This window comes from Oncorhynchus kisutch, linkage group LG14, assembly GCF_002021735.2.
Source record: "Oncorhynchus kisutch isolate 150728-3 linkage group LG14, Okis_V2, whole genome shotgun sequence".
NCBI lineage: Eukaryota > Metazoa > Chordata > Actinopteri > Salmoniformes > Salmonidae > Oncorhynchus > Oncorhynchus kisutch.
This window is the reverse complement of record NC_034187.2, coordinates 35,206,596-35,231,132: the sequence shown is the minus strand read 5'-3', so window position 1 is coordinate 35,231,132 and position 24,537 is coordinate 35,206,596. Positions and strand designations below refer to the sequence as shown.

At 43.5% G+C, this 24,537-nt stretch overlaps 2 protein-coding genes across 4 annotated transcripts in view; one reads left to right on the top strand and one right to left on the bottom strand.

Annotated features, from left to right (window-relative positions):
• LOC109904510 (leukocyte tyrosine kinase receptor-like) overlaps positions 1 to 2,600 on the top strand; it is a 78,561-nt gene extending 75,961 nt beyond the window's left edge. For both annotated transcript variants that reach the window (XM_031788307.1, XM_031788306.1), the window contains exon 28: positions 60 to 2,600. In XM_031788307.1, the coding sequence (XP_031644167.1) occupies positions 60 to 1,091 (1,032 nt within the window). In that variant the 3' untranslated portion in view covers positions 1,092 to 2,600. The remainder of the gene's footprint in view (positions 1 to 59) is intronic.
• A 94-nt stretch (positions 2,601 to 2,694) lies between these two features.
• Positions 2,695 to 24,255, bottom strand: LOC109903911 (inositol-trisphosphate 3-kinase A-like). Of its 2 annotated transcripts, none has more exons than XM_020500920.2 (7): positions 23,536 to 24,255; positions 12,521 to 12,620; positions 7,112 to 7,325; positions 6,165 to 6,369; positions 5,838 to 5,939; positions 5,384 to 5,455; positions 2,695 to 3,684 (listed from the first exon to the last, which is right to left on the bottom strand). In XM_020500920.2, the coding sequence occupies exons 1-7, from the start codon at positions 23,956 to 23,958 to the stop codon at positions 3,667 to 3,669; spliced, it is 1,134 nt and encodes a 377-aa protein (XP_020356509.1). In that variant the 5' UTR covers positions 23,959 to 24,255; the 3' UTR covers positions 2,695 to 3,666. The 2 variants fall into 2 exon arrangements, with proteins under 2 accessions (XP_020356509.1, XP_020356508.1); XM_020500919.2 differs by having other exon boundaries at positions 2,695 to 3,670; positions 23,536 to 24,254.
• Positions 24,256 to 24,537: the final 282 nt, after the last annotated feature.

The following is a 24,537-nucleotide window of genomic DNA, read 5'->3' as shown; positions in this document are numbered from 1 at the left end:
ATTTCCTTTATAACACACCATTTTATATTTACCATTTATATTCTTGCTCTCCCACCCAGGACCCTGATGTGATCAACACACCCCTGCCTGTGGAGTATGGCCCCACAATAGAGGAGGACTTGAGCACTGTGATCTGCCCTGACACCTCAGGCAGTCTGACCCCTCTGCTGGTGGCCCCCTCCCAGGAGGTCTCTCCCCAGCTCAGCAGCCTGGGTCTGGGCATTGGTCCCACCCCGCTGCCCCAACCACACAAGCCCCGTCTGCTGCTACATAGGCCCCAGCAGCTGCCTCAGGAGGTGGCCTCATACCGTGAGGCCCTGGAGCCCTGCTGGGCTGAGCCTGTCCCTGCTCCAGGGGTCTGCCCTGGGGCCTGGCTCCAACCTGAGCCCCTCCTCCAGCCTTGCTCCAGGAACAGCTCCTTCTCAGGCAGCCAGAAGCTCAAAAACAAGACCAAGAACCTGTGGAACCCAACCTATGGCTCTTGGGTGCTGGAGAGCTTTGGTCAGGGGAAGACAGCACTGTCTCATACCCAGTCCATGCCCCTGTCCAGCAGCTGCTCTGCCCTCCAGGCAGCACCCCCTACCTCCGAGTGCACCGACTCTGGGTGCGATGGCAGCCTCGGCCTCCCTGCCCCCAGCAGCCTGTGCTCCTCATCCCCCTCCTCGTCCTGCCAGACCCTTTCTGCGCCCCAGGGTGCACCCAGCCTCAGCCTGGTGTCCTCCCGGAAGGGCCCAGCAGGAGGCGCCAGTGGGGGCCAGGCAGTGGACCTGGCTAAGCTGCAGAGCTTCCCCTGTGGCAACGTCAACTATGCCTACGACGAGCAGAGCTACGAGGTGGAGAGACTGCCCCTGGTGGTGCCCAAAAGCCCAGAGCCGTGCCCCAGCACCAGCTGTGCCCCCAGCGGCTCTTTCTCCTCCTGCTCAGGGCCAGGCCTGGGTGCAGTCTCCTCTTGTATGCCCAAACTGCTACTGAAGCGCCACGCCAGCTATGGACACGAGGATGTGAGGAAGCACACCAAACCTGAGAAACCCACCCGGGACAGAGACTCAGGCTTCTCCCTGTCGGAGGACCTGAGCGTCACCCCTGTCTAACTGTGGCTCCTGGGGGGGGAGAAGCAGAACCCCGGAACAGACCGCACAGATCAACACTACTGGAGACGGCAGCCATTTTGACCAAATAATTTTCACTCCCTTTTGTCTATTCATTGTTTTATTTTATACAGTTTTGGTGCAACTGATACATTCTAGTTAGCGTAGGCAATGAGAGAATTATATGAAAGGCACAGTAGCAGGAAAACACAACAGTTTACAGACCGGAAGAGATGCTGCATTGCCAGGAGACAGGTGGTATGTTCTCTTCCTGATGTGGAATATGACACATCCCATGAAGGCTGTCACTGGCACAGAAGCACATCCAAGCCTCAGTGGGTTTCTAGGCCCTTGCTGGATTCATCTGCACAGTGTCTCCTCTGCTTCGGGGCTCTTTTGTTAGTCCATTCCTTTCTTCTCCGTTTCTACCATTACCTTTTTTATCCCAACAACAATCCTCTACCCTTGAGCCCATAACATGCTCTCCATCCAGAGAGAGCACTACAGCTTGACCCTGTGCGCCTCTCAACGGTGCGTCGTGTGGGGGGGGGGTGTTTGGTTCGTCACTGAAACGATGGATAATAAAGTTGTATTGTAGGTTTACACTGGGATTGACTGCTAAATCAATACTGTGAAGACATAAGAATCTCTGGTTCCCCTATGCAGGTGATGGTAAGGCAGAAAGGAGAATTACATTGTGCGAGGATGCTAAGACGGGTACAGTCTAGACTAGTGTAGGAGCTCCTTGCGATAATTATAATGACTTGTCACCTACAAGGTGCATGACCAATGTCATCTCGTTTAGTATTGTCAGTTATTTTGTAGATAGTGTTTAAATGTAGTAATTTCCACACTTATTTTCTTAATACTATTGTCTACTAATACTTTACCCTCTCTACGTGCATTTAATCAAACGGCGGCTATTCTCACTTTTTACTGAGGGTTTTCGAGAAACCTACAGCAGATCATGTGGTAGGAAGTCCTCTGTGTCCATACTACTGAATTTCACCTTGGCAACACCAAAATATGATATACTATTATTTGACATTGGAATTCCTTAAACTGGACTAACTTAGTACATTTGTAGCAATTATACTTCATTTCTAAAAAGTATATTTGTTTGTCTTGAACACTACAGGTTTGTACTGTACCTCCTCCACCCAGCAGGGGGCAGCATCCTCATATGAAATACCAAATAGTTGAGGGCTTGTTTGCCATTGACTTTTTTGATTTCTCAGTATTTATGTTATGAGCTGCAGTTAAAGTGGTACGGTTGCTGATGTACATGTTAGCTTATTACACTGAAATAAACATTGTTTACTGGATATTTTTGGTTACGATAATGTCCTGTGTTTCCAATGATGTAGGCTACAGTCAAACACAGTGACACTTTGTGGACAAGTGGACAAGCCTTGAAGCCTATATATTAATTACAGTGAAGAAACCCCCTTTCACCTGACTCTACCTGGTAAAATACAATCTTCCCCAACCAAAATAAAAAATTATAAAACAGTCTGAAAACGTTTTTTCTAAATTTCCACAGACATTGGTTTCATATCCAAAGTTATGGGCCTCTACACAGAAGAACAAACACTATAAACTTGTATCTCTCTGCCCCAAACAAATGAACTATTTAATGTGTTTTATAATACAGCATTACAGAGGTTTACTTTAACATATGAAATCCCAATACACAACCATTGCTAACCCATTCACGCAAGGCAATAGCGTTTTTCTGAAGTTAGTCTCGTGGACTATCAAAATACAATACTAGAAAGACTCATTTTAAATTCATCTTTCACCATGATATGATCCTAAATACAAACTGCTGTGTGTAACTGTATTAGAATAAAGTATGCCCAATGTCTTAAATAACATTTGAAACCAAAAAAAGACATGCTTGATTATCAAATACTTCAATCAATCATATCTAATGATATCTTGGAATATGGAGCGTGTTAGATTTCTATGCAATACTGTCCCTTATGTAAGCAGTAATGTAATGCCTTATCTAGAATGTACAGGCTTTACAATATCAAGTTTCTGTATATTCATTAGTTCAACAGGCACAGATATGCTAAAAAACAAAAACCTTCCTCTTACCTCCATGCTGCAATAGCTTCAACAATACTGTATTACTTACAATACTTACTCAGCGATACAATTGGTTGTGCTGAATACAGTAGGTAGGTAAGCTGTAAGTGTGATTCATACAGTAGGTATACTTTGTGACAGAGGACCCTTGAGAGACTGTAGAATACCGCCCAGGGTCCTCTAACTGCTAGAATGATGTCAAATCCATCTCCCTTCCGGGTGGCCATAGCTAAGAGGCACTCACTAGTTCACTCACTAGTCAATTGACTAGTTCCTTCACTATTGCATTCATTGGTCAAAGAGCCCAGTGTCCTCATCAGGTTGTCCAGTCCCAACATGTATCCGTCCTCTCGGTTGCCCTCCTGCCAGGGTATGCAGTGGTCCAGAGTCTGTCCTTCAGGTAACCCTGTAGTCTTACCAAAGTCAATGAGCCAAACCTCAGCTCGCTCAGTGTGGTCATGGATGAAGAGGAGGGAGCTCCCAATCACCTTGGAGAAAAAGACTAGTACTCATTACAATATAATCATTGATATTGTTCACTGGTATGCCTCACAAAAGCTCTTCGATGAGTTTAATATATACAGTCGTGGCCAAAAGTTGAGAATGACACAAATATTAATTTCTACAAAGTTTGCTGCTTCAGTGTCTTTAGAGATTTGTCAGATGTTACTATGGAATACTGAAGTATAATTACAAGCATTTCACAAGTGTCAAAGGCTTTTATTGACAATTACATAAAGTTGATGCAAAGAGTCAATATTTGCAGTGTTGACCCTTCTTTTTCAAGACCTCTGCAATCTGCCCTGACATGATGCCAATTAACTTCTGGGCCACATCCTGACTGATGGCAGCCCATTCTTGCATAATCAATGCTTGGAGTTTGTCAGAATTTGTAGGGTTTTGTTTGTCCACCTGCCTCTTGAGGATTGACCACAAGTTCTCAATGGGATTAAGGTATGGGGAGTTCTGGCCACGGACCCAAAATATCGATGTTTTGTTCCCCGAGCCACTTAGTTATCACTTTTGCCTTATGGCAAGGTGCTCCATCATGCTGGAAAAGGCATTGTTCGTCACCAAACTGTTCCTGGATGGTTGGGAGAAGTTGTTCTCAGAGGATGTGTTGGTACCATTCTCAATTCACGGCTGTGTTCTTAGGCAAAATTGTGAGTGAGCCCACTCCCTTGGCTGAGAAGCAACCCCACACATGAATGGTCTCAGGATGCTTTACTGTTGGCATAACACAGGACTGATGGTAGTGCTCGCCTTGTCTTCTCCGGACAAGCTTTTTTCCGGATGCCCCAAACAATCGGAAAGGGGATTCATCAGAGAAAATGACTTTTCCCCAGTTCTCAGCAGTCCAATCCCTATACCTTTTGCAGAATATCAGTCTGTCCCTGATGTTTTTCCTGGAGAGAAGTGTCTTCTTTGCTGCCCTTCTTTACACCAGGCCATCCTCCAAAAGTCTTCGCCACACTGTGTGTGCAGATGCACTCACACCTGCCTGCTGCCATTCCTGAGCAAGCTCTTTACTGGTGGTGCCCCAATCCCGCTACTGAATCAACTTGAACAGGAGACGGTCCTGGCGCTTGCTGGACTTTCTTGGGCGCCCTGAAGCCTTCTTCACAACAATTGAACCACTCTCCTTGAATTTCATGATGATCCAATAAATGGTTGATTTAGGTGCAATTTTACTGGCAGCAATATCCCTGCCTGTGAAGCCCTTTTTGTGCAAAGCAATGGTGACGGCACGTGTTTCCTTGCAGGTAACCATGGTTGACAGAGGAAGAACAATGATTCCATACACCACCCTCCTTTTGAAGCTTCCATTCTGTTATTCGAATTCAATCATGACAGAGTGATCTCCAGCCTCGTCCTTGTCAACACTCACACCTGTGTTAACTAGAGAATCACTGACATGTCAGCTGGTCCTTTTGTGGCAGGGCTGAAATGCAGTGGAAATGTTTTGGGGGAATTCAGTTAATTTGCATGGCAAAGAGGGACTTTGCAATTCATTGCAATTCATCTGATCACTCTTCATAACATTCTGGGGTATATGCAGATTGCCATCATACAAACTGAGGCAGCAGGTTTTGAAAATGTATATTTGTGTCATTCTCAAAACTTTTGGCCACGACTATAAAATGTGATGAACAAATTTCAATAGAAAACACATGCTGATGAACTAAAGCTCCTCTATTCACCTCATGTCTCTTGAAGAATTCAGATGACTTCAGGGCTTGTTGAATTTTTGCTAGTTTGCTGAGGTATGAATTCTGTATGAGAGGGAGAGAATAGGGGGCAATGTGATAATTCTGGCTGTAGAGTTGAGACTTGGGAGCCTCCCTTGATAAATCCATTAAATTAAGCGGTTATGTGTCCAGGTAGCTCAATTCCATTTGCCATCTGTCGTTCCAACAGGATCTACTATAGTGCATATTGCCATGTGGGTTTCTCATCCTATCCAAATATTTACCAATGTGTGTTTTACTTTTCATGTGATCTTACACGAGACGGGTAAACCAATTTGTTTGACTGTTCAAATATGGCCTTTTACATGAGACAAGGTACGTCTCCATTTGTCTATGAATCATCAGAACATGCAAATGAATGCGGCTGTAACACCATAACAGGTAGGACTCGTAGCTGTCAACCTACTACGATGTTTGTATTGCCTCCGGAAAAGTCCCTGAAGACCTGTGTGACATCCTCCTTAGACCGGGTCTTCTTGAAATCCGTATGACATGTACCGTCAGCTTTCTGTGAGAAGGAACAGACAACATGACTAAATTGAATATGTAGTGAACTACAAATAAAAAAACTTCTGAGCAACAGTAACCATTAAAAATTGGTTAATGGGGATGGGGGGGGGGGGGGGGGGCAATAAAAACCTTTGCTGGTTTAGATGGGAAAGGATCTCTATGGTGGCGTTTTGAGTGATAACTGACCAAATTCCTTCTTTTATGTTGACACACTGGTACTTGCCTTGATGCCCTCGATGCGGAACCCCAGGGTGTGTGTGGAGCTGAGGGTCTCTCTCCACTGCATGTAGCAGGGTTTGGTGACGGCCCTCTGGAGGTGCTCCTGTGGGCTAGGGGCCTCACTGTCCACCTCCAGCATCTTGTCATACAGATCCCTACGGAGCTTAGGTCTCTCCCGCGCTCGCACCAGCTCCTCCTCCAGATACGTCCTGAGAGGAAAACAGAATGAAAACACACTGAGCGGCGTATGACACGTTTTTACAATCCTCACAGCTAAGTGACTTGTCATTGTCTTGTCGTGTATGATGAGAGTGGAGTTGGTGTGGCGGCACTACAGACAACGGCATGCAAAGTCTTACTTGGTAGACAAAAAGAGAAGCAAAGTCAATGTGTGAAGGTCAGTTTCATTCTGCTAATGGAACTTCCTCTGTATAAAAGGAGGAAGTCAGGAGGAGACTCCAGGGTACACAGCCTGATTGTTAGTTTAACTGTGTGACAGGGTGTGTTAGCTGACAGTGAGAGAGCTTGGGTAATGAATTGGATTGTATGTTTGTCAGAAGGGAGTCTCCAGGGGAAACCTGTGCCTGCAACCCCCCGTGTGTGCGTTTGTACGTGGTTCTTTTTCTATGTACAGGAAACGTGAGGGCCTCTGTGTGACATGACACCCCCACCAACTGTGGCAGGAAATCCTCACAGAAACAGTTTTTGGGTTTTTTTTAATCAAGAGAAAAAGAAACAAGTTTACAGTGTGTATGTTCTGCTATCAGGAGCACTGAAGTGTAAGATGGAAAATGCTCTCTGATACTGCTAAATTATATATTACTCCAACCGTGATTCGTTTGCCATTTTCTCAACATTGCTTAATACCACCTTTCACCCAACCCTCCTAAAGGGCCAGACATGTAGTATTCTGCACATTATTATGGAACAGACCTACTGCTGCTACCTTACCTCACTCCCATCTTGCAGTCCATAACACTGGGTTCATCAAAGTTGACCAGTAGATCAGTCATATGTAGGAAGGGCTCCCCATCCCTCTCCACCACCCCATGGTATCCTGGCACAAAGCCCTGGAGCACGTCACCCTGCAATCTCTCAAAGCACAGCTTCTCATTCTCAGAGAACTTCTTCAGAATGGTGCCTTTGCCGCCAGCTTTGAAATTACCTGGAAAAGAGCAGCACAGACACACTGACATTCCACAGCAAACCACTCATGACTGACAGTTTATATTGACATTTTAGGGGGGGGGGGGAATAAGACATATGACTTAGTGACTTCTGAACGTATTCACACCCCTAGACTTTTTCCACATTTTTGTGTTACAGCCTAAATTTAAAAATGTATTCAAATGAGAGTGACACCATCTACAAACAATACCCCCGTAATGTCAAAGTGGAATTATGTTTTTAAAAATTAAAGCTGAAATGTCTTTAGTCAATATGTATTCAACTCCTTTGTTATAGCAAGCCTAAATAAATTCAGGAGTGAAGATTTGCTTAACAAGTCACATTATAAAAGTTGCATGGACTCACTCTGTGCACAATAAGTATTTAACATGATTTTTGAAAGACTACCTCATCTCTGTACCCCACACACACATACAGAGAATTGTAAAGTCCCTCAGTCGAGCAGTGGACTTCAAACAGATTTCAACCAAAGACCAGGGAGGTTTTCCAATACCTCGCAAAGGGCACCTATTGGTATTTTTTTGTATATAATAAATAATAATTATTATAATAATAAATGTCATTTAGCAGACACTTTTATCCAAAGTGAATAACAATCATGCATACACGTTTTTATGTGTGAGTAGACACGGGAATTGAACTCACAATCCTGGCGTCACAAGCTCCATGCTCTATCAACTGAGCCATACAGGACCACAAAAATGCAGACATTGAATATTTCTTTAAGCATGAAAAAGTTATTAATTACACCTTGTGTAATTACACCCAGCAATCACTACAAAGATACAGGCGTCCTTCCTAACTCAGTTGCCGTAGAGGAAGGAAACCGCCATGGTCGGCAAAGCAGCAAGCCAAAGCCCTACTAGCCTACTCTAAACCAGCTAGCACTATAACCCAGTCAGAAACAAAACCTTTGCTAGCAGAGGAAAAAGCAGAGGCTTACTCAATGAGATTGACGACTGGGGCCCACACAATGGCAAAAGAGTCGAGGCTGGGTTACCAGAGCCAGGGAAGGAGGCGCTTCAGGGGAGAGGCCGTAGCGAAGTGGTCACCAACCTTTTCGGAGTCAAGACCACTTCTGCAGTCAACAAGCATGCAGAGTTCTACCGCTCATAATATTTTCTAAACAGGATTTAAAATGTAACATTAACCTAATGAAAACAGTTCTGTAGGAATGAGGTTTGTGCACTAGGCCCAAACCTAAAGCATATTGGCTGTGGGCCTGGCTTGCCAATATTCTTCTCAGACCATATTATATTTCAAAACTCGAGATTTGATAACAAATAGATCAGTTGGTGTAGCACTTGCAAGGAACAGCTGAGCATAAATTGAAATGATTAGCTTTGTTCCTGGACTGATGGTACCTGCATCCAATGGTAATGGTGCTTTTATGACAACTGGGACCCGGGGGGGTCAAATCGTGACGTCAATGATCTTCAGGACGGAAAGTCGGAGCTCTAGAGTTTCCAACTTGGAATTCTGAGTTGAATGACCGTTCAAACTATTGTTCCCAGTCAGATCTCATTTTTGCCACAGTTCCCAGTTGTCTTGATCAGCAGAGGGAAGGAGAGAGCAGCAGAGGTTCTGCCTCTCACCGTCCCTGCTCTCTCCTTCCTTTCCTCCAGTGAGACTGAGCAGAAAGAGGGGACACGGTCTTCCACCTGATGGCGAAACTCATCTTTCTCAAGCACAAATTCATGCTGTTCCTATGACCAGAGAAAGTCCCCATTATTAAAAAAAGACAACGAACTGCTAATAATAAGTCATATGCAGGTCGATAGACTTGGCTACTCATTCATTGCAGCGGGAGAAGTAGGGAGAGGCCCATTTTATAATAGTGTCAAATAAAAGCAGACATGAACTCACTCATAAAAACAGCAGCTCTTTGATGTGTTCTTTGAGTCTCTCTGGTCATGGTTTTAAAACTTATGAAACCTCATGGAGGCTAGCATCAAACTTTGTGGCCGGGGAAGCTGTAGACAAAGTGATTTGAGCTATCCAAATTGGCCGGCGCAGTAGGCACACTCAATTTAACCACAGATCTCCCGGACTGCCTGGTAGGCGGAGTTTGTCTTTTCAGACAAAATAAATTGTTCAAAAATGGGAACACTTTGCCTGCGCAGGGCTTCTGAATCAAATGCAACTACCAACAACAGCGCAACTCGCACAAAAAAAGGAGTGTAAGCCTTTATCGTCAGTGACCGCTGCCATAGAACTTACCGGCAAATAATCAGGGGGAGGCGGAAGCCATACCCAGGCAGCGAGAGTCAGAGGGTAATCTGATAGGAGGCCAGGAGTGAAGCAGCAGGCCAGCGATCAGAGGAAGAACCCAGGCAGGTGGAAGTCACAGCAGCGCAGTCCAGACTCAAATCCAATTTATGCTTGATCCGAAATCATGGTTGGAGGCTTTGTATGGCGGGTGTGACAATTGCAGAGCCGCCAGAGGCACGCAAAGGCCAAATCAAGCTCCGTACCACATCGCTGTGTGCCTCTCACATTTTGCAACAATGTGGAGGACTCCGTATTGGCATGATTGGTTGATGGTGGGTGGGGACGGGAGGTCCTGTATAAAACACAAACTCAGTGTATTAGGTAGTTGTTGTGGAATTGTTAGATATTGCTGCACTGTCGGAACTAGAGGCACAAGCATGTCGCTACACTCGCAATAACATCTGCTAACCATGTGTATGTGACTAATATAATTGTATTTTATTTGACAACAGCTCTGTGAAGCGCAAAAAGAACATTTGCGCTGACTTCTGCACCGTCTGTATCAGCAGTAAATGCTGTACAGCCACTGCACAGACCACAGATTGACCATGCAGAACCTTTTCAGAGGTAGACTAACAGCTAACAAGCTCTAATAAAGCAAGGTTGTAAAAGTCCAGCATGCAAGGCAAGCGGACAAAAACAGGCTGAAAAGTAGACAAAAAAAAACTGAACAATGAAGAACTAACAAATCGAAGTTAACAAGTCAACACTGTTAGGAGAAACATGTACCGGGGACAAGCGGCAGTCTAGCACGAAGACAGAAAATACTTAGGCCCTGAAATGACATCACACAGTTAGAGATTTAATGGCTGTGATAGGAGAAAACTGAGGATGGATCAACATTGTAGTTAGTCCACAATACTAACCTAAAATGACAGTGAAAAGAAGGGAGCCTTTAAAGAATAAAAATATTCAACCATAAGGCACACAAGTAAAACTGCAACAAAAAAAATGTGTAAAAGTAATGAACTTCATGCCCTGAATACAAAGTGTTGTGTTGGATTTGCCCCAAACATAACACATCACTGAGTACCACTCATCATATTTTCAAGCACGGAGGTGGCTGCATAAAGTTATGGGTATGCTCGTCATCGGCAAGGACTACGGAGTTGTTTTAGGATAGAAAGAAACAAAAGAGAGCTAAGCACCTAGAGGAAAACCTGGTTCAGTCTGCTTTCCACCAGACACTAGGAGACCATTTCACCTTTCAGCAGAACAATATCCTAAAGCACAAGGCCAAATATACACTGGAGTTGCTTACGAAGACAACATTGAATGTTCCTGAGTGGCTTTATTTTCAAATCGATTTAAGTCAAAACTATGGTAAGACTTAAATGGCTGTCTAGCAATGATAAACAACCAACTTGACAGAGCTTGAAGAATTTGAAATAGAATCATGTGCAAATATTGTACAATGCAGGTGTGCAAAGCTCTTAAGAGATTTACCCAGAAAGACTTACAGCTGTAATCACTACCAAAGCTGATTCTAACATGGATTAAGTCCGGGGTGGGAATACTTATGTAAATTATATATTTCTGTATTTCATTTTTAATACATTTGCAAACATTTCTAAAAACATGTTTTCACTTTGTCATTATGGGATATTGTGTGTAGATGAGTGGAAACAATACATTGACTCCATTTTATGCTGTAACAACAAATGTGTAATAAGTCAAGGAGTATAAATATTTTGTGAAGGCACTGTATTTAAGATACTCTTTTAAGAGGTAGTACGTTTTTAGTTGTTGTCAGAAGATGGGCAGAGACTCTGCTGTCCTAGCTTCAGGTGGAACTCGTTCCACCACTTGAGTGCCAGGACAGAGAAGAGCTTGGACTGGGCTGAGCAGGAGCGGACCTTCTGTAGGGTGGGAGGACCAAGAGACCAGAGGGGGCAGAACGGAGTGCTCGGGTTGGGTGTAGGGTTTGAGTATAGCTAGGTAGAGGAGCAGTTCCCTTTGTTGTTCCATAGGTAAGCACCTTGATTTTGTAATGGATGCGAGCTTCGACTGGAAGCCAGTGGGGTGTGCGGAGGTATGGGGTGACATGGTAGAACTTGGGATGGTTGAACATCAAGCAGGCTGCGGAGATCTGGATAAGTTGCAGGGGTTTTATGGCACAAGCAGGGAGCCCAGCCAACAGAGTTGCAGCAGTCCAGATGGGAGATGACAAGTGCCTGGATTAGGACCTGAGCCATTTCCTATGTGAAGTACTAGGGTTGTACTGTAGAGCATGAACCTGCATGAGTGAGTTACTGCTTTGATGTTTGCAAAGAACGATAGGGTGTTGTCCAGGATCACACCAAGGTTCTTTGCATTCTGGGAGGAAGACACCGTAGAGTTAGTCAACCGTGATGGAGAGGTCTTGGAGCGGGCAGGCCTTCTTGTTGAGGTTGAGCTTGAGGTGGTGGGCCAATATCCAAGCTGAGATGTCTGCCTGGCATGCAGAGATGCCGGTCGCCACCTGGGTGTCAAAAGGGAGAAGTAGAAAAGTAATTGAGTGTCATCCGTGATAGGAGAGACCATGTGAGGATGTGAAGGAGCCAAGTGACTTGGTGTATAGAGAGAAGAGGGCCTAGGACGGAGCCCTGGGGGACACCAGTAGTGAGAGGACATGGTGCAGAGATCCTCTCCACGTCACCTGGTAGGAGCGGCCAGCCAGGTAGGATGAAAACCAAGAGTGTGGAGATCCTGAGATGCCCAGCCCTGAGAGGGTGGAGAGGAGGATCTGACGGTTTATAGTGTTGAAGGCAACACTATTGTGTGTGACTAATAGCATACAGTAGTCTGTGCCTCGTGTGCTTTATTTTGTGTGGAATGTGCACAGTATGTATCATTAGTGATTGGTTCGTGGTACGCTGCTCTGATCAGTGAGGGGTCATGACCATGATGACTGTGCTTTACCTTTGTGTCCAGCTAGTTGAACCCAGGACAGGTTTCTTCTCTGGGAGCCAACAAAAGGCCAGTTGACGACGATATTCTTTAGCGTCCACCAGGGAATGCTCTGAGGAAAGAAGACCAAGCACAGTAACAGTCAGCTTTACCTCGTTGGAGTATCTGGTTCATTATCAACCAGGCAGAGTCACTGTCCTCCTCAAGCCAGCGCTCAGTCGGGTGGACGTCAATTAAGTTGTATAACGATAATGATCATGATTTGACTCAAATACGAGGGACAGCTGTCATAATCACTTGGCCACTGTGACTTTGGTTATTTGCTTCAATGTATCCAAGTCACTAACCGTAGCTTCATATCCTTATCGCGGCTCTACTCCAATTCAAACCTCAAATCTAACCCTAGCTTCATGGCCCCATTCCTTAATCCTTCACGTGATGCATTGTCTCCTCTCCCTTTCTGCCTGTTTGTGCTGTTGTCTGTGTCCAAAAATGTTTGTACCCCGTTTGTGCAGCTACCGTGTTGTCATGTTGTGCTGCTGCCATGCTGTGTTGTCTTTGGTCTCTCTTTTATGTAATGTTGTCTCTTGTTGTAATGTGTGTGTGTTTTATCCAACATTTTTATTTTGAATCCCAGCCCCCGTCCCCGCAGGAGGCCTTTTGGTAGGCCATCATTGTAAATAAGAATTTGTTCTTAACCGACTTGCCTAGTTAAATAAAGTTTTGATAAAAATAAATAAAAACCTAGCCATTACCTCTAACCCATTACTTGAAACACTAACCTTGGCCTCATCTGCAAACATATTAGTTTCTTTGCTATATATTGTAATTTCTGTGGAACTTACAAATTTCACTACCAGCTGTTGTGTACGGTCACACCTGACTGGCTTTCTGTTTCCATGTGATTTGCATTAAGACAGTCATGGAGATCTTGTTCAACGAGATGTGGATGATTCAGGCAGAGACGTGACAACTTTGGTTCTCTGTGATGAGACGTTGAGTGAGTCACACAGCATGTTCACAGCAGAACTGCTACACAGTTTTAGCACTGGCTTGATGACACAGAGGTGAGACATTCTTTTATTACACTCTAAAAGGAAACATTTCCACACCAATCCGGTTTAAGACCTGGACATGGCACCGTTTCAGCTGATGTGTAAAATTGCTTCGATTATAAAAATCATTATGCTTCTTTATAGACCGAACACTGTTGACCATCCCAAGGTTGAATGACATAGGCCTGGATCAGGCTTCTTGCGTGTGGTTTGAGAATTATCGGTCAGACAAGACACCGTGTGTGATTTCTAAATGGTGTTAAGTCTAGTTTTCGAGATACATGTTTTTATCATGTTCAGCTGTATGCAGACGACACGTATCTATGCCATTGCCCCAACTGACGACCAGGCTGTGTAAGAGCTGCAATCTGGCCTGGTTGCCTTACAGAATGTTCCGGTAGGTTTAAAACGTATACTTAATTTCGGGCAAGACCAAATATATGTTGTTCTCTTATTCTCGTAAAATTTGGGGGGCTGGACTACATATTTATTCATTCGATGGTTCTCCCGTTGATCGGGTCACCACCTATAAATATCTGGGCATTTGGATTGACAAAGATTTCATGCTTTAAAAATTATATATACAGATGTGCGAGTTAAAAATATTTAAAGTGGGCTTATTTTTCAGAAATAGATATTGCCTCTCCCTAAGTAGCAGGAAGCAGATTGTTTACAAAGCTCGACTACACAAGCTTCCAACTTACCTAACTGTGCTACTAAAGTATAAAAGAATGAGCTACCAAACCATCTCTGCGAATGGGTTAACTCAAGGTCCCTCTGGTCTCGACCAATTTAGGTAAATCCTCCTCTAGTTTCAGGGATCCCCTGAATAAATACAAGTAAAAACATATATTTTTGTAAAGTACTGAGATACAGTGCATTCGGAAAGTATTCAGACCCCTTGACTTTTTCCACTTTGTTACATTACAGCCTCATTCTAAACAGGATTAAATAATTTCCCCCCTCAATTTACACAAAATACCAAATATATTAAAAATGTTTTCTTATTTACATAAGAATACAAACCCGTTGCTATGAGACTCCAAATTGAGCTCAGATGCATCCTGTTTCCATTGATCATCCTTGAGATGTTTCTATAACTTAAATTGGAGTCCCCCTGTGTTAAATTCAATTGATTGGACATGATTTGGAAAGGCACACACGTGTCTATAAAAGGTCCCATAGTTGACAGTGCATTTCAGAGCAAAAACCAAGCCATGAGGTCAAAGGAATTGTCCGTAGAGACAGGATTGTGTCGAGGTACAGATCTGGGGAAGGGTATCAAAAAATGTCTGCAGCATTGAAGATCCCCAAGAACACAGTGGCCTCCATCATTCTTAAATGGAAGAAGTTTGGAAGCACCAAGAATATTCCTAGAGCTGACCCGGAAGATGACCAAGAACCCAATGGTCACTTGGACAGAGCTCCAGAGTTCCTCTGTGGAGATGGGAGAACCTTCCAAAAGGACAAACATCTCTGCAGCACTCCACCAAACAGGCCTTTATGATATAGTGGCCAGACGGAAGCCACTCCTCAGTAGAAGGCACATGACAGCCCACTTGGAGTTTGACAAAAGGCACCTAAAGACTGACCGTGAGAATAAAAAAATATTGGGTCGGATGAAACTCTTTGGCCTGAATGCCAAGCATCACGTCTGGAGGAAACCTGGCACCATCCCTACGGTGAAGCATGGTGGTGGCAGCATCATGCTGTGAGGATGTTTTTTCAGTGGCAGGGACTGGGAGACTAGTCAGGATCGAGGGAAAGATGAACGGAGCAAAGTACAGCGAGATCCTTGATGAAAACCTACTCCAGAGCGCTCAGGACCTCAGACTGGGGGGGGGGGAAGGTTCACCTTCCAATAGGACAACAACCCTAAGCACACAGCCAAGACAATGCAGGAGTGGCTTCGGGACAAGTCTCTGAATGTCCTGAGTGGCCCAGCCTGAGCCCGGACTTGAACCCTCTGGAGGGTTCTGGAGAGACCTGAAAATAGCTGAGCAGCAACGCTCCCCATCCAAACTGAGCTTGAGAGGATCTGCAGAGAAGGGTGGGAGAAAATCCCCAAATACAGGTGTGCTAAGCTTGTAGCATCATACCCAAGAAGACTCTAGGCTGTACTTGGTGCTTCAACAAAGTACTGAATAAAGGGTCTGAATACTTATGTAAATGTGATATCTGTTTTTTTATTTAGAAAATCTAAACTTTATTCTTTGTCATCATGCGGTATTGTGTGTAGATTGAGGGGGGAAACAACAATTTCATCAATTTTAGAGTAAGGCTGTACTGTAACAAAACGTGGAAAAAGTCAAGGGGCCTGAATACTTTCTGAATGCACTGTAAATCCAGTGACACTGACAATTTAGGGTAAGCAATGAAACAGAGGTCGGAGGTCACAATGCAGTATGCTGAGATTGCAGTAAAAGGAAGTGAAGCCCTAGTCATTGGCCGCAGTGAAAGAACACTAACTCATTCTATTGATTGTATACACTGGAAACAAGTAACAGAACTCACAGACAGGCACTCTGAAATGTCAAGTGACACTTGCTGGTGTTGTTTATGTGGCATATGAAATGGACTTTGTTGGTATAGCCAGCTATGTGGGTGTCATATGTCCACACAGGCCTTCAACTCTCTCGCAAACACATCATTGCCAACAGTGTACAGTGATATATTAAATGAACATGTATTTAATAAAGCCATGTCATCTGTCAAGACAAGGAGATATGAACACAGTCCTTTCATTTGTGGCTACACACAATTCTATAGATGTAATGTAAAAGCTAGTCTGAATTTCAACATTGTAGTAGGTATTTCAATTCATTCAAAAATAAGATTGCAACATTTCCATAACCGTATGGGGCACGCTCTCACACAAACTACAATCACTTCATGTTTGTGAACATTGTTGCTTCTTTAACCTTTTATTCATACATTCCTGTTGAGTTCTGGGACACATCTCTATGTAAAGCCGTGCCTAGTGTGGTTGTCAGACTGATGGAAAATAATGCTCCTGGGATCAGCTGCAAATAAAGCCCACTACACTTTGACCAATTATAAATGACATAACAGCAAACAAGAACTGGAACAAGGGAGTGACAATACTGAATGATTCACTCAAGCTGTTCATTTTCCTTGCAACAGTTTCTCAACCTGGCAGATTTGAATATGAGCAATCATTAACATACCATTTTTTATTGTATTTTTTACAAATTGGTAGCGCCAATTGATGTGATGAATGTTCATTCCTCTTTTTCACTACAAGTAATTGTCATAGGGGAGGGTGGGGTAAGTTCAGCCAAAGGGGTAAACCATACATAAATAATAATTTGACCAAATATTTAGGAAGACGTCATAATTTCATGGAGTCTGAAGGAAGAAACCACGTTGAAAAAGTGGTAAGCAAGTTAGGTCATTTTTTAAAGATTGTCACCAAGTCAAATAAATGTATTGTGTTAGAAGCATCATGAAAGCTCCATCTAAACCAAAGAAGATCATTTTAAGATTGTTCTATACATCAGTGGGGGTCTCAATAAGCTTCAAAATGAGGTCCTAAACCTAGCATGACAATGCATAATTATACAGTTGAAGTCAGAAGTTTACATACACCTTAGCCAAATACATTTAAACTCGGTTTTTCACAATTCCTGACATTTAATCCTTGTAAGAATTCCCTATCTTAAGTCAGTTAGGATGACCACTTTAAGAATGTGAAATGTCAGAATAATAGTAGAGTGAAGGATATATTTCAGCTTTTATTTATTTCATCACATTCCCAGTGGGTCAGAAGTTTACATACACTCAATTAGTATTTGGTAGCATTGCCTTTAAATGGTTTAACTTGGGTCAAACGTTTTGGGTAGCCTTCCACAAGCTTCCCACTATAAGTTGGGTGAATTTTGGCCCATTCCTCCTGACAGAGCTGGTGTAACAGTCAGGTTTGTAGGCCTCCTTGCTCGCACACGCTTTTTCAGTTCTGCCCACAAATTTTCTACAAAATTGAGGTCAGGGCTTGTGATGGACACTCCAATACCTTGACTTTGTTGTCATTAAGCCCTTTTGCTTTGGAAGTGTGCTTGGGGTCATTGTCCATTTGGAAGACACATTTGCAACCAAGCTTTAACTTCCTGACTAATGTCATTGAGATGTGGCTTCAATATATCCACAATTTTCCTACCTCATGATGCCATCTGTTTTGTGAAGTGCACCAGTCCCTCCTGCAGCAAAGCAACCCCACAACATAATGCTACAACACACATGCTTCACAGTTGGGATGTTGTTCTTCGGCTTACAAGCCTCCCCCTTTTTCCTCCAAACATAACGATGGTCATTATGGCCAAACAGTTCTGTTTTTTGTTTCATCAGACCAGAGGACATTTCTCCAAAAAGTATGATGTTTGTCCCCATGTGCAGTTGTGAACTGTAGTCTGGATTTTTTATGGTGGTTTTGGAGCAGTGGCTTCTTTCTTGCTGAGCAGCCTTACAGGTTATGTCAATATAGGACTTGTTTTACTGTGGATATAGATACTTTTGTACCCTTTTCCTCTAGCATCTTCACAAGGTCCTTTGCTGTTGTTCTAGAATTGATTTGCACTTTTTGCACCAAAGTACGTTCATCTCTAGGAGACAGAACGCGTCTCCTTCCTGAGCGGTATGATGGCTGCGTGGTCCCATGAGGCTAGGTAACACAGTCACCACTGATAATCCATGATTATCGAAAACTTCAATAAGCATTTCTCAACGGCTGGCCATGCCTTCCGCCTGGCTACTTCAACCTCGGCCAACAGCTCCGCCCCCCCCCGCAGCTCCTCGCCCAAGCCTCTCCAGGTTCTCCTTTACCCAAATCCAGATAGCAGATGTTCTGAAAGAGCTGCAAAACCTGGACCCGTACAAATCAGCTGGGCTTGACAATCTGGACCCTCTATTTCTGAAACTATCTGCCACCATTGTCGCAACCCCTATTACCAGCCTGTTCAACCTCTCTTTCATATCGTCTGAGATCCCCCAAGGATTGGAAAGCTGCCGCAGTCATCCCCCTCTTCAAAGGGGGAGACACCCTGGACCCAAACTGTTATAGACCTATATCCATCCTGCCCTGCCTATCTAAGGTCTTCGAAAGCCAAGTCAACAAACAGGTCACTGACCATCTCGAATCCCACCGTACCTTCTCCGCTGTGCAATCTGGTTTCCGAGCCGGTCATGGGTGCACCTCAGCCACACTCAAGGTACTAAACGATATCATAACCGCCATCGATAAAAGACAGTACTGTGCAGCCATCTTCATCGACCTTGCCAAGGCTTTCGACTCTGTCAATCACCATATTCTTATCGGCAGACTCAGTAGCCTCGGTTTTTCGGATGACTGCCTTGCCTGGTTCACCAATTACTTTGCAGACAGAGTTCAGTGTGTCAAATCGGAGGGCATGCTGTCCGGTCCTCTGGCAGTCTCTATGGGGGTGCCACAGGGTTCAATTCTCGGGCCGACTCTTTTCTCTGTGTATATCAATGATGTTGCTCTTGCTGCGGGCGATTCCCTGATCCACCTCTACGCAGACGACACCATTCTATATACTTTCGGCCCGTCATTGGACACTGTGCTATCTAACCTCCAAACAAGCTTCAATGCCATACAACACTCCTTCCGTGGCCTCCAACTGCTCTTAAACGCTAGTAAAACCAAATGCATGCTTTTCAACCGGTCGCTGCCTGCACCCGCATGCCCGACTAGCATCACCACCCTGGATGGTTCCGACCTAGAATATGTGGACGTCTATAAGTACCTAGGTGTCTGGCTAGACTGCAAACTCTCCTTCCAGACTCATATCAAACATCTCCAATCGAAAATCAAATCAAGAGTCGGCTTTCTATTCCGCAACAAAGCCTCCTTCACTCACGCCGCCAAGCTTACCCTAGTAAAACTGACTATCCTACCGATCCTCGACTTCGGCGATGTCATCTACAAAATGGCTTCCAACACTCTACTCTGCAAGCTGGATGCAGTCTATCACAGTGCCATCCGTTTTGTCACTAAAGCACCTTATACCACCCACCACTGCGACTTGTATGCTCTAGTCGGCTGGCCCTCGCTACATATTCGTCGCCAGACCCACTGGCTCCAGGTCATCTACAAGTCCATGCTAGGTAAAGCTCCGCCTTATCTCAGCTCACTGGTCACAATGGCAACACCCATCCGTAGCACGCGCTCCAGCAGGTGTATCTCACTGATCATCCCTAAAGCCAACACCTCATTTGGCCGCCTTTCGTTCCAGTACTCTGCTGCCTGTGACTGGAACGAATTGCAAAAATCGCTGAAGTTGGAGACTTTTATCTCCCTCACCAACTTCAAACATCAGCTATCTGAGCAGCTAACCGATCGCTGCAGCTGTACATAGTCTATTGGTAAATAGCCCACCCTTTTTCACCTACCTCATCCCCATACTGTTTTTATTTATTTACTTTTCTGCTCTTTTGCACACCAATATCTCTACCTGTACATGACCATCTGATCATTCATCACTCCAGTGTTAATCTGCAAAATTTTTATTATTTGCCTACCTCCTCATGCCTTTTGCACACATTGTATATAGACTCCCCCTTTGTGTTATTGACTTGTTAATTGTTTACTCCATGTGTAACTCTTTGTTGTCTGCTCACACTGCTATGCTTTATCTTGGCCAGGTCGCAGTTGCAAATGAGAACTTGTTCTCAACTAGCCTACCTGGTTAAATAAAGGTGAAATCAAATAAATAAATAAAAAATACTTGCATACTATTGTTTGTACAGGTGAACATTGTACCTTCAGATGTTTGGAAATTGCTCCCAAGGATGAACCTGACTTGTGGAGGTCTTGGCTGATTTCTTTTGAGTTTCCCATGATGTCAAGCAAAGAGGCACTGAGTTTGAAGGTAGGCCTTGAAATACATCCACAGGTACACCTCCAATTGACTCAAATTATGTCAATTAGCCTATTAGAAGCTTCTAAAGCCTTGACATCATTTTCTGAAAATTTCCAAGCTGTTTAAAGGCACAGTTAACTTAGTGTATGTAAACTTCTGCCCAATGGAATTATAATACACTGAATTATAAGTGAAATAATATTTCTGTAAACAATTGTTCGAAAAGCAAAGTCATGCACAAAGTAGATGTCCTAACCGACTTTAGTTCTAGTTCGTTAACAAGAAATTTGTGGAGTGGTTGAAAACTAGTTTTAATGCCTCCAACCTAAGTGTATGTAAACTTCCGACTTCAACTGTAGCTGTGTGGGCTAATATAGTCAAAATGTTTGCCTTGGGGTAAGTTGAGCCAATGGCAAGTTGAGCAAATTGGAGTGTTGTCTTCCCAGGTGTAATGCAAGGAATTATTGCTGGTATATGAGCAAACAACAGGGCCTATGTTAAAAGTGTTAGATAGCTTGTCTATGTTTTCAAACTGTAATTTTTCCATGGCCTCTGAATATTTCCAGGGATACACAACATCTTGAAATATATGTAGATATCTTTGTTAGAAAGAATACTATATTTCCCTTGACGGAGTAATGCTAAAGGGTAAAACAATAAAAAGTATCTACTTACCTCACTCTCCCCTACTGGAAAATCAGAGAATGGGTAACCTAGTGTACAAAGTAGTCGTTTTCTTTCTGTGTTGAAAGGGCAATAACTAAATGTCAATGTGGCTCAAATGTGCACATAAGTCATAAGACTATGGGGGTGTCTTGTAATGTAAGTGTGGGGGCTGACTGGAGACTTCATCTACCATTTAAAAAGGTTAGCGAGGTAATGAAATCTCTATTTTCATAAACGGGGAGGAACCTTTTCCATTACCATTTTTTTGTTTTCAATAACTGGAAAGATCAATAAAAATGGTTGAGTATGAGAGCTTTCAAGTGGCCTGTCATACTGACCTGGCCCAGTTGGAGAGCACTGTGAACCACTATGCAGTGTACACAGCACAGCCATCCCTTCCTGCAGGGCCAGGCAATGTGTATGCAGTGTGTTTAAAGGAAGCTGACAGCTAAGAGCCTTCTATGGAGATGGCTGAGCTCTGACGAGCTACACAGAGGCGCAGATCTCCTTTGTCAGAGACAAAGTCAAATATGGCGTCTGACAAGTAGATTATTATTCACTTCGTACAGAATTTTCACCCAGTGGTGTAGAGAAACAGAGAGGCCTTAGAAGTCAAACATTGAATTATGTTTTTACATTCACAAGTGACATTGTTTGGAAACTTTGTTGGATCATCATATTAGGTATTCAGGGCTACTTTTAAGTTTGAGGATCTAAAACTACTGTACTGTCCTGACAAACAACTGTGCCACTATTTTATACAGCAAGTCATCAATCAAGCGTGTTTAAGTCAAATACAACACCATCCTCAGCCCTCCTAAATTATACTGTAGGCCAAGCAAACAGCAGCGCCTGTATTATGGGCTATAAGACGTGGCTAAAACAAAATGGCTGCTTCAGACCAGGGTCCATCAGACATGAAGGAAGTTAACTCAATTAAGATTGGGGGGTAAACTAAATCCTTTCCACTTCTGTGTTGTCTCACAGAAGTGCACCGCAAAAGAGGAAATGACCTTTAAGATGGCTAACTATAGGCCTATCTGACATGATCCCAATCAAGACTAAATAAACCATTCGAAGAGTGTCTGTAATTACCCAAGTGATCAGCGCTAACTGATCACTTGGCTGTTGATTAGATACGAAAATGTCCTGTTTTTCACTCAGTGATTCATCGTTACTGCACTATAAATGAGAAAACATTATAAAGACCCTCAAAAACAACTGATTATAGCAGTATCACATGTACTGTATGTTGCTTAATGGTCTTGTGTATGAAAGGGTTTCTAACAGATGAATTAATACATTAAGGAAAGGATGTTTAGAAAAATTCATCAGAAAGCTCACATCCATGAAAGATGAACTATGCAGAAATCGCTCCGCCATTTCTTGGTTGCTAAAATTCTAGTTCACATGACAAAACAAGCAAGTAAAGTGTAGAGAATCATTCTACCATTTAAACCACTGTGAAATATATTTGTGTGCAAAGCTGTCATCAAGGCAAAGGGTGGCTACTTTGAAGAATCTCAAATATATTTGGATTTGTTTAACACTTTTTTGGTTTCTACATGATTCCATGTGTGTTATTTCATAGTTTTGATGTATTCACTATTATTATACAATGTAGAAAACAGTAAACAATTAAGAAAAACCCTGGAATGAGTAGGTGTGTCCAAACCTTGGACTGGTACTGTACAGTACATAGGGGAAGAATACATCTAGCCCTATGACAGGACAGAGTTCTCAGTCATAATATCAAAATGACTGCCAGATCTGAGATATACTAGTAGACTAAACATCTCTAGCCTGTATCTATGGGTAACAGGGTTGACAAAAGTAATAGACTGCAAAAACGAAAGTTAAGAACGGGAACCATAGAAAATGCGCACATAGAACAGAGCTACCGCTTCTTAGACTTGTATGTCAATGAATTTTGTCAGGTCGCTCCAAAATTGTAAATATTGCCGCTTTAACAGGGTTGGCCTTAAAATGTAAATGAATCACTAAATCACATGGAATAAAAAAACATCTTCAGAAATAACTGTCAGAACTTGAGTTTAACTACATGACGGTGAAAACCTGGATACATTTGGAGTTAAGTGGGTTAAAATCTTCCTAGAAGTCACAGAGGGTGCCTGGAATGCAATGAAAATGCAACATTTTGGCACTTGTTGTTTTCATTTAAAAAAAGCTGATTTATTGAATTCTCCATGTGGTCTATATTAAAGGTTACAAAGTTTCTCAACCCAGCTTTATTAAAGGGCAATTCATTAATTTACTATAACAGGCTTTTAAAATTATATATTGGTGCACAATCTCATTAAAATATGAAAAGGGACCCAAAGGCACTCTTTTTGTGGAACGACCCAATAACAATAAGATTTTAATTGAATAAAGAATAGTCTGTACTCACTTCTCCCGTGTGCTCACACAAATGTTCTAATGTGATATTTCCCTTGCTCTTTTTCTCGTTGTCACTCAGAATGTCATCCTCTGACTCTATGGAGGAACCTGTTGAGGAGATAGAGGAGTTTGACATATTCCGTCGCAGAGGACCGTCCACATCAGCCCAGTCCTCCTGTTCCATCTCCTGCGAGCAGCCTCCATCTGGGGTTATTGTCACCTGTGGTACACGGCGCACCTCCATCATACTAGATTGCGCTAGAACGGCGTTAACCTCAGGCAACCTAACTTCTGTCATCTGGCACAGTTCATCGCAATTCTCAGATGCTTTGCAGCTTGTTCTGCGCTCTTTACAAAACCCTTCACCAATCCCAGCGCCAGACAGCCCTGCCTCCTTGGGGGTCTTTCGCCTCTTCTCCCTCTCCTTCGGCATTCGACTGATGAACGGGCGGGAGTGTGCACAACCGACACCGTGTAATCCAAAATTGTAGGGCGCTACAATTTAATTTTACCGCACTCCGTCAAACGTGGTTATCTCAATTACAGTACTATTTTTGAGTGCAACTTTCAGTGTATTTTCCAATACTGCAATAGGTGTTCTTCTGTTTAGGCTACTGTCCGGCATAGAGAGATATTTCAGGCGGTACAATGTGCTGACTGGTGTTTTGGGGAACCCCACTCCACGGCGCACACCGCGTCGACACACACAAACTTATCTTCCGCATTGATTGTGCCTCTCTTCTTCTTCTTCTTCTTCTTCTTCTTCTATGAGGTTTAACGGCGGTTGGCATTGAATTTGTTGCATTACCGCCACCTACTAGGCTGGAGTACTCCCTTATACTTTGCTTGAAAAATAAAAATGGACTAAATAAATACCATTGCATCTAATACTATACCTTGGCCAGGTCGATGAAGACGGCTGCACAGTACTGTCTTTTATCGATGGCGGTTATGATATCGTTTAGGACCTTGAGCGTGGCTGAGGTGCACACGTGACCAGCTCGGAAACTAG

What these genes read in the sequence shown, in the direction of transcription:
- LOC109903911 (XM_020500919.2), bottom strand. Translation starts at nt 23,958, where the DNA reads ATGCCGAAGGAGAGGGAGAAGAGGCGAAAGACCCCCAAGGAGGCAGGG. An exon ending in TGTGTGAGCACACGGGAGAA is followed by an intron (nt 12,621 to 23,535) that starts GTGAGTACAGAC and finishes TTCTTTCCTCAG; the next exon opens with AGCATTCCCTGGTGGACGCT. An exon ending in TCCGCATCGAGGGCATCAAG is followed by an intron (nt 5,940 to 6,164) that starts GCAAGTACCAGT and finishes TCCTTCTCACAG; the next exon opens with AAAGCTGACGGTACATGTCA.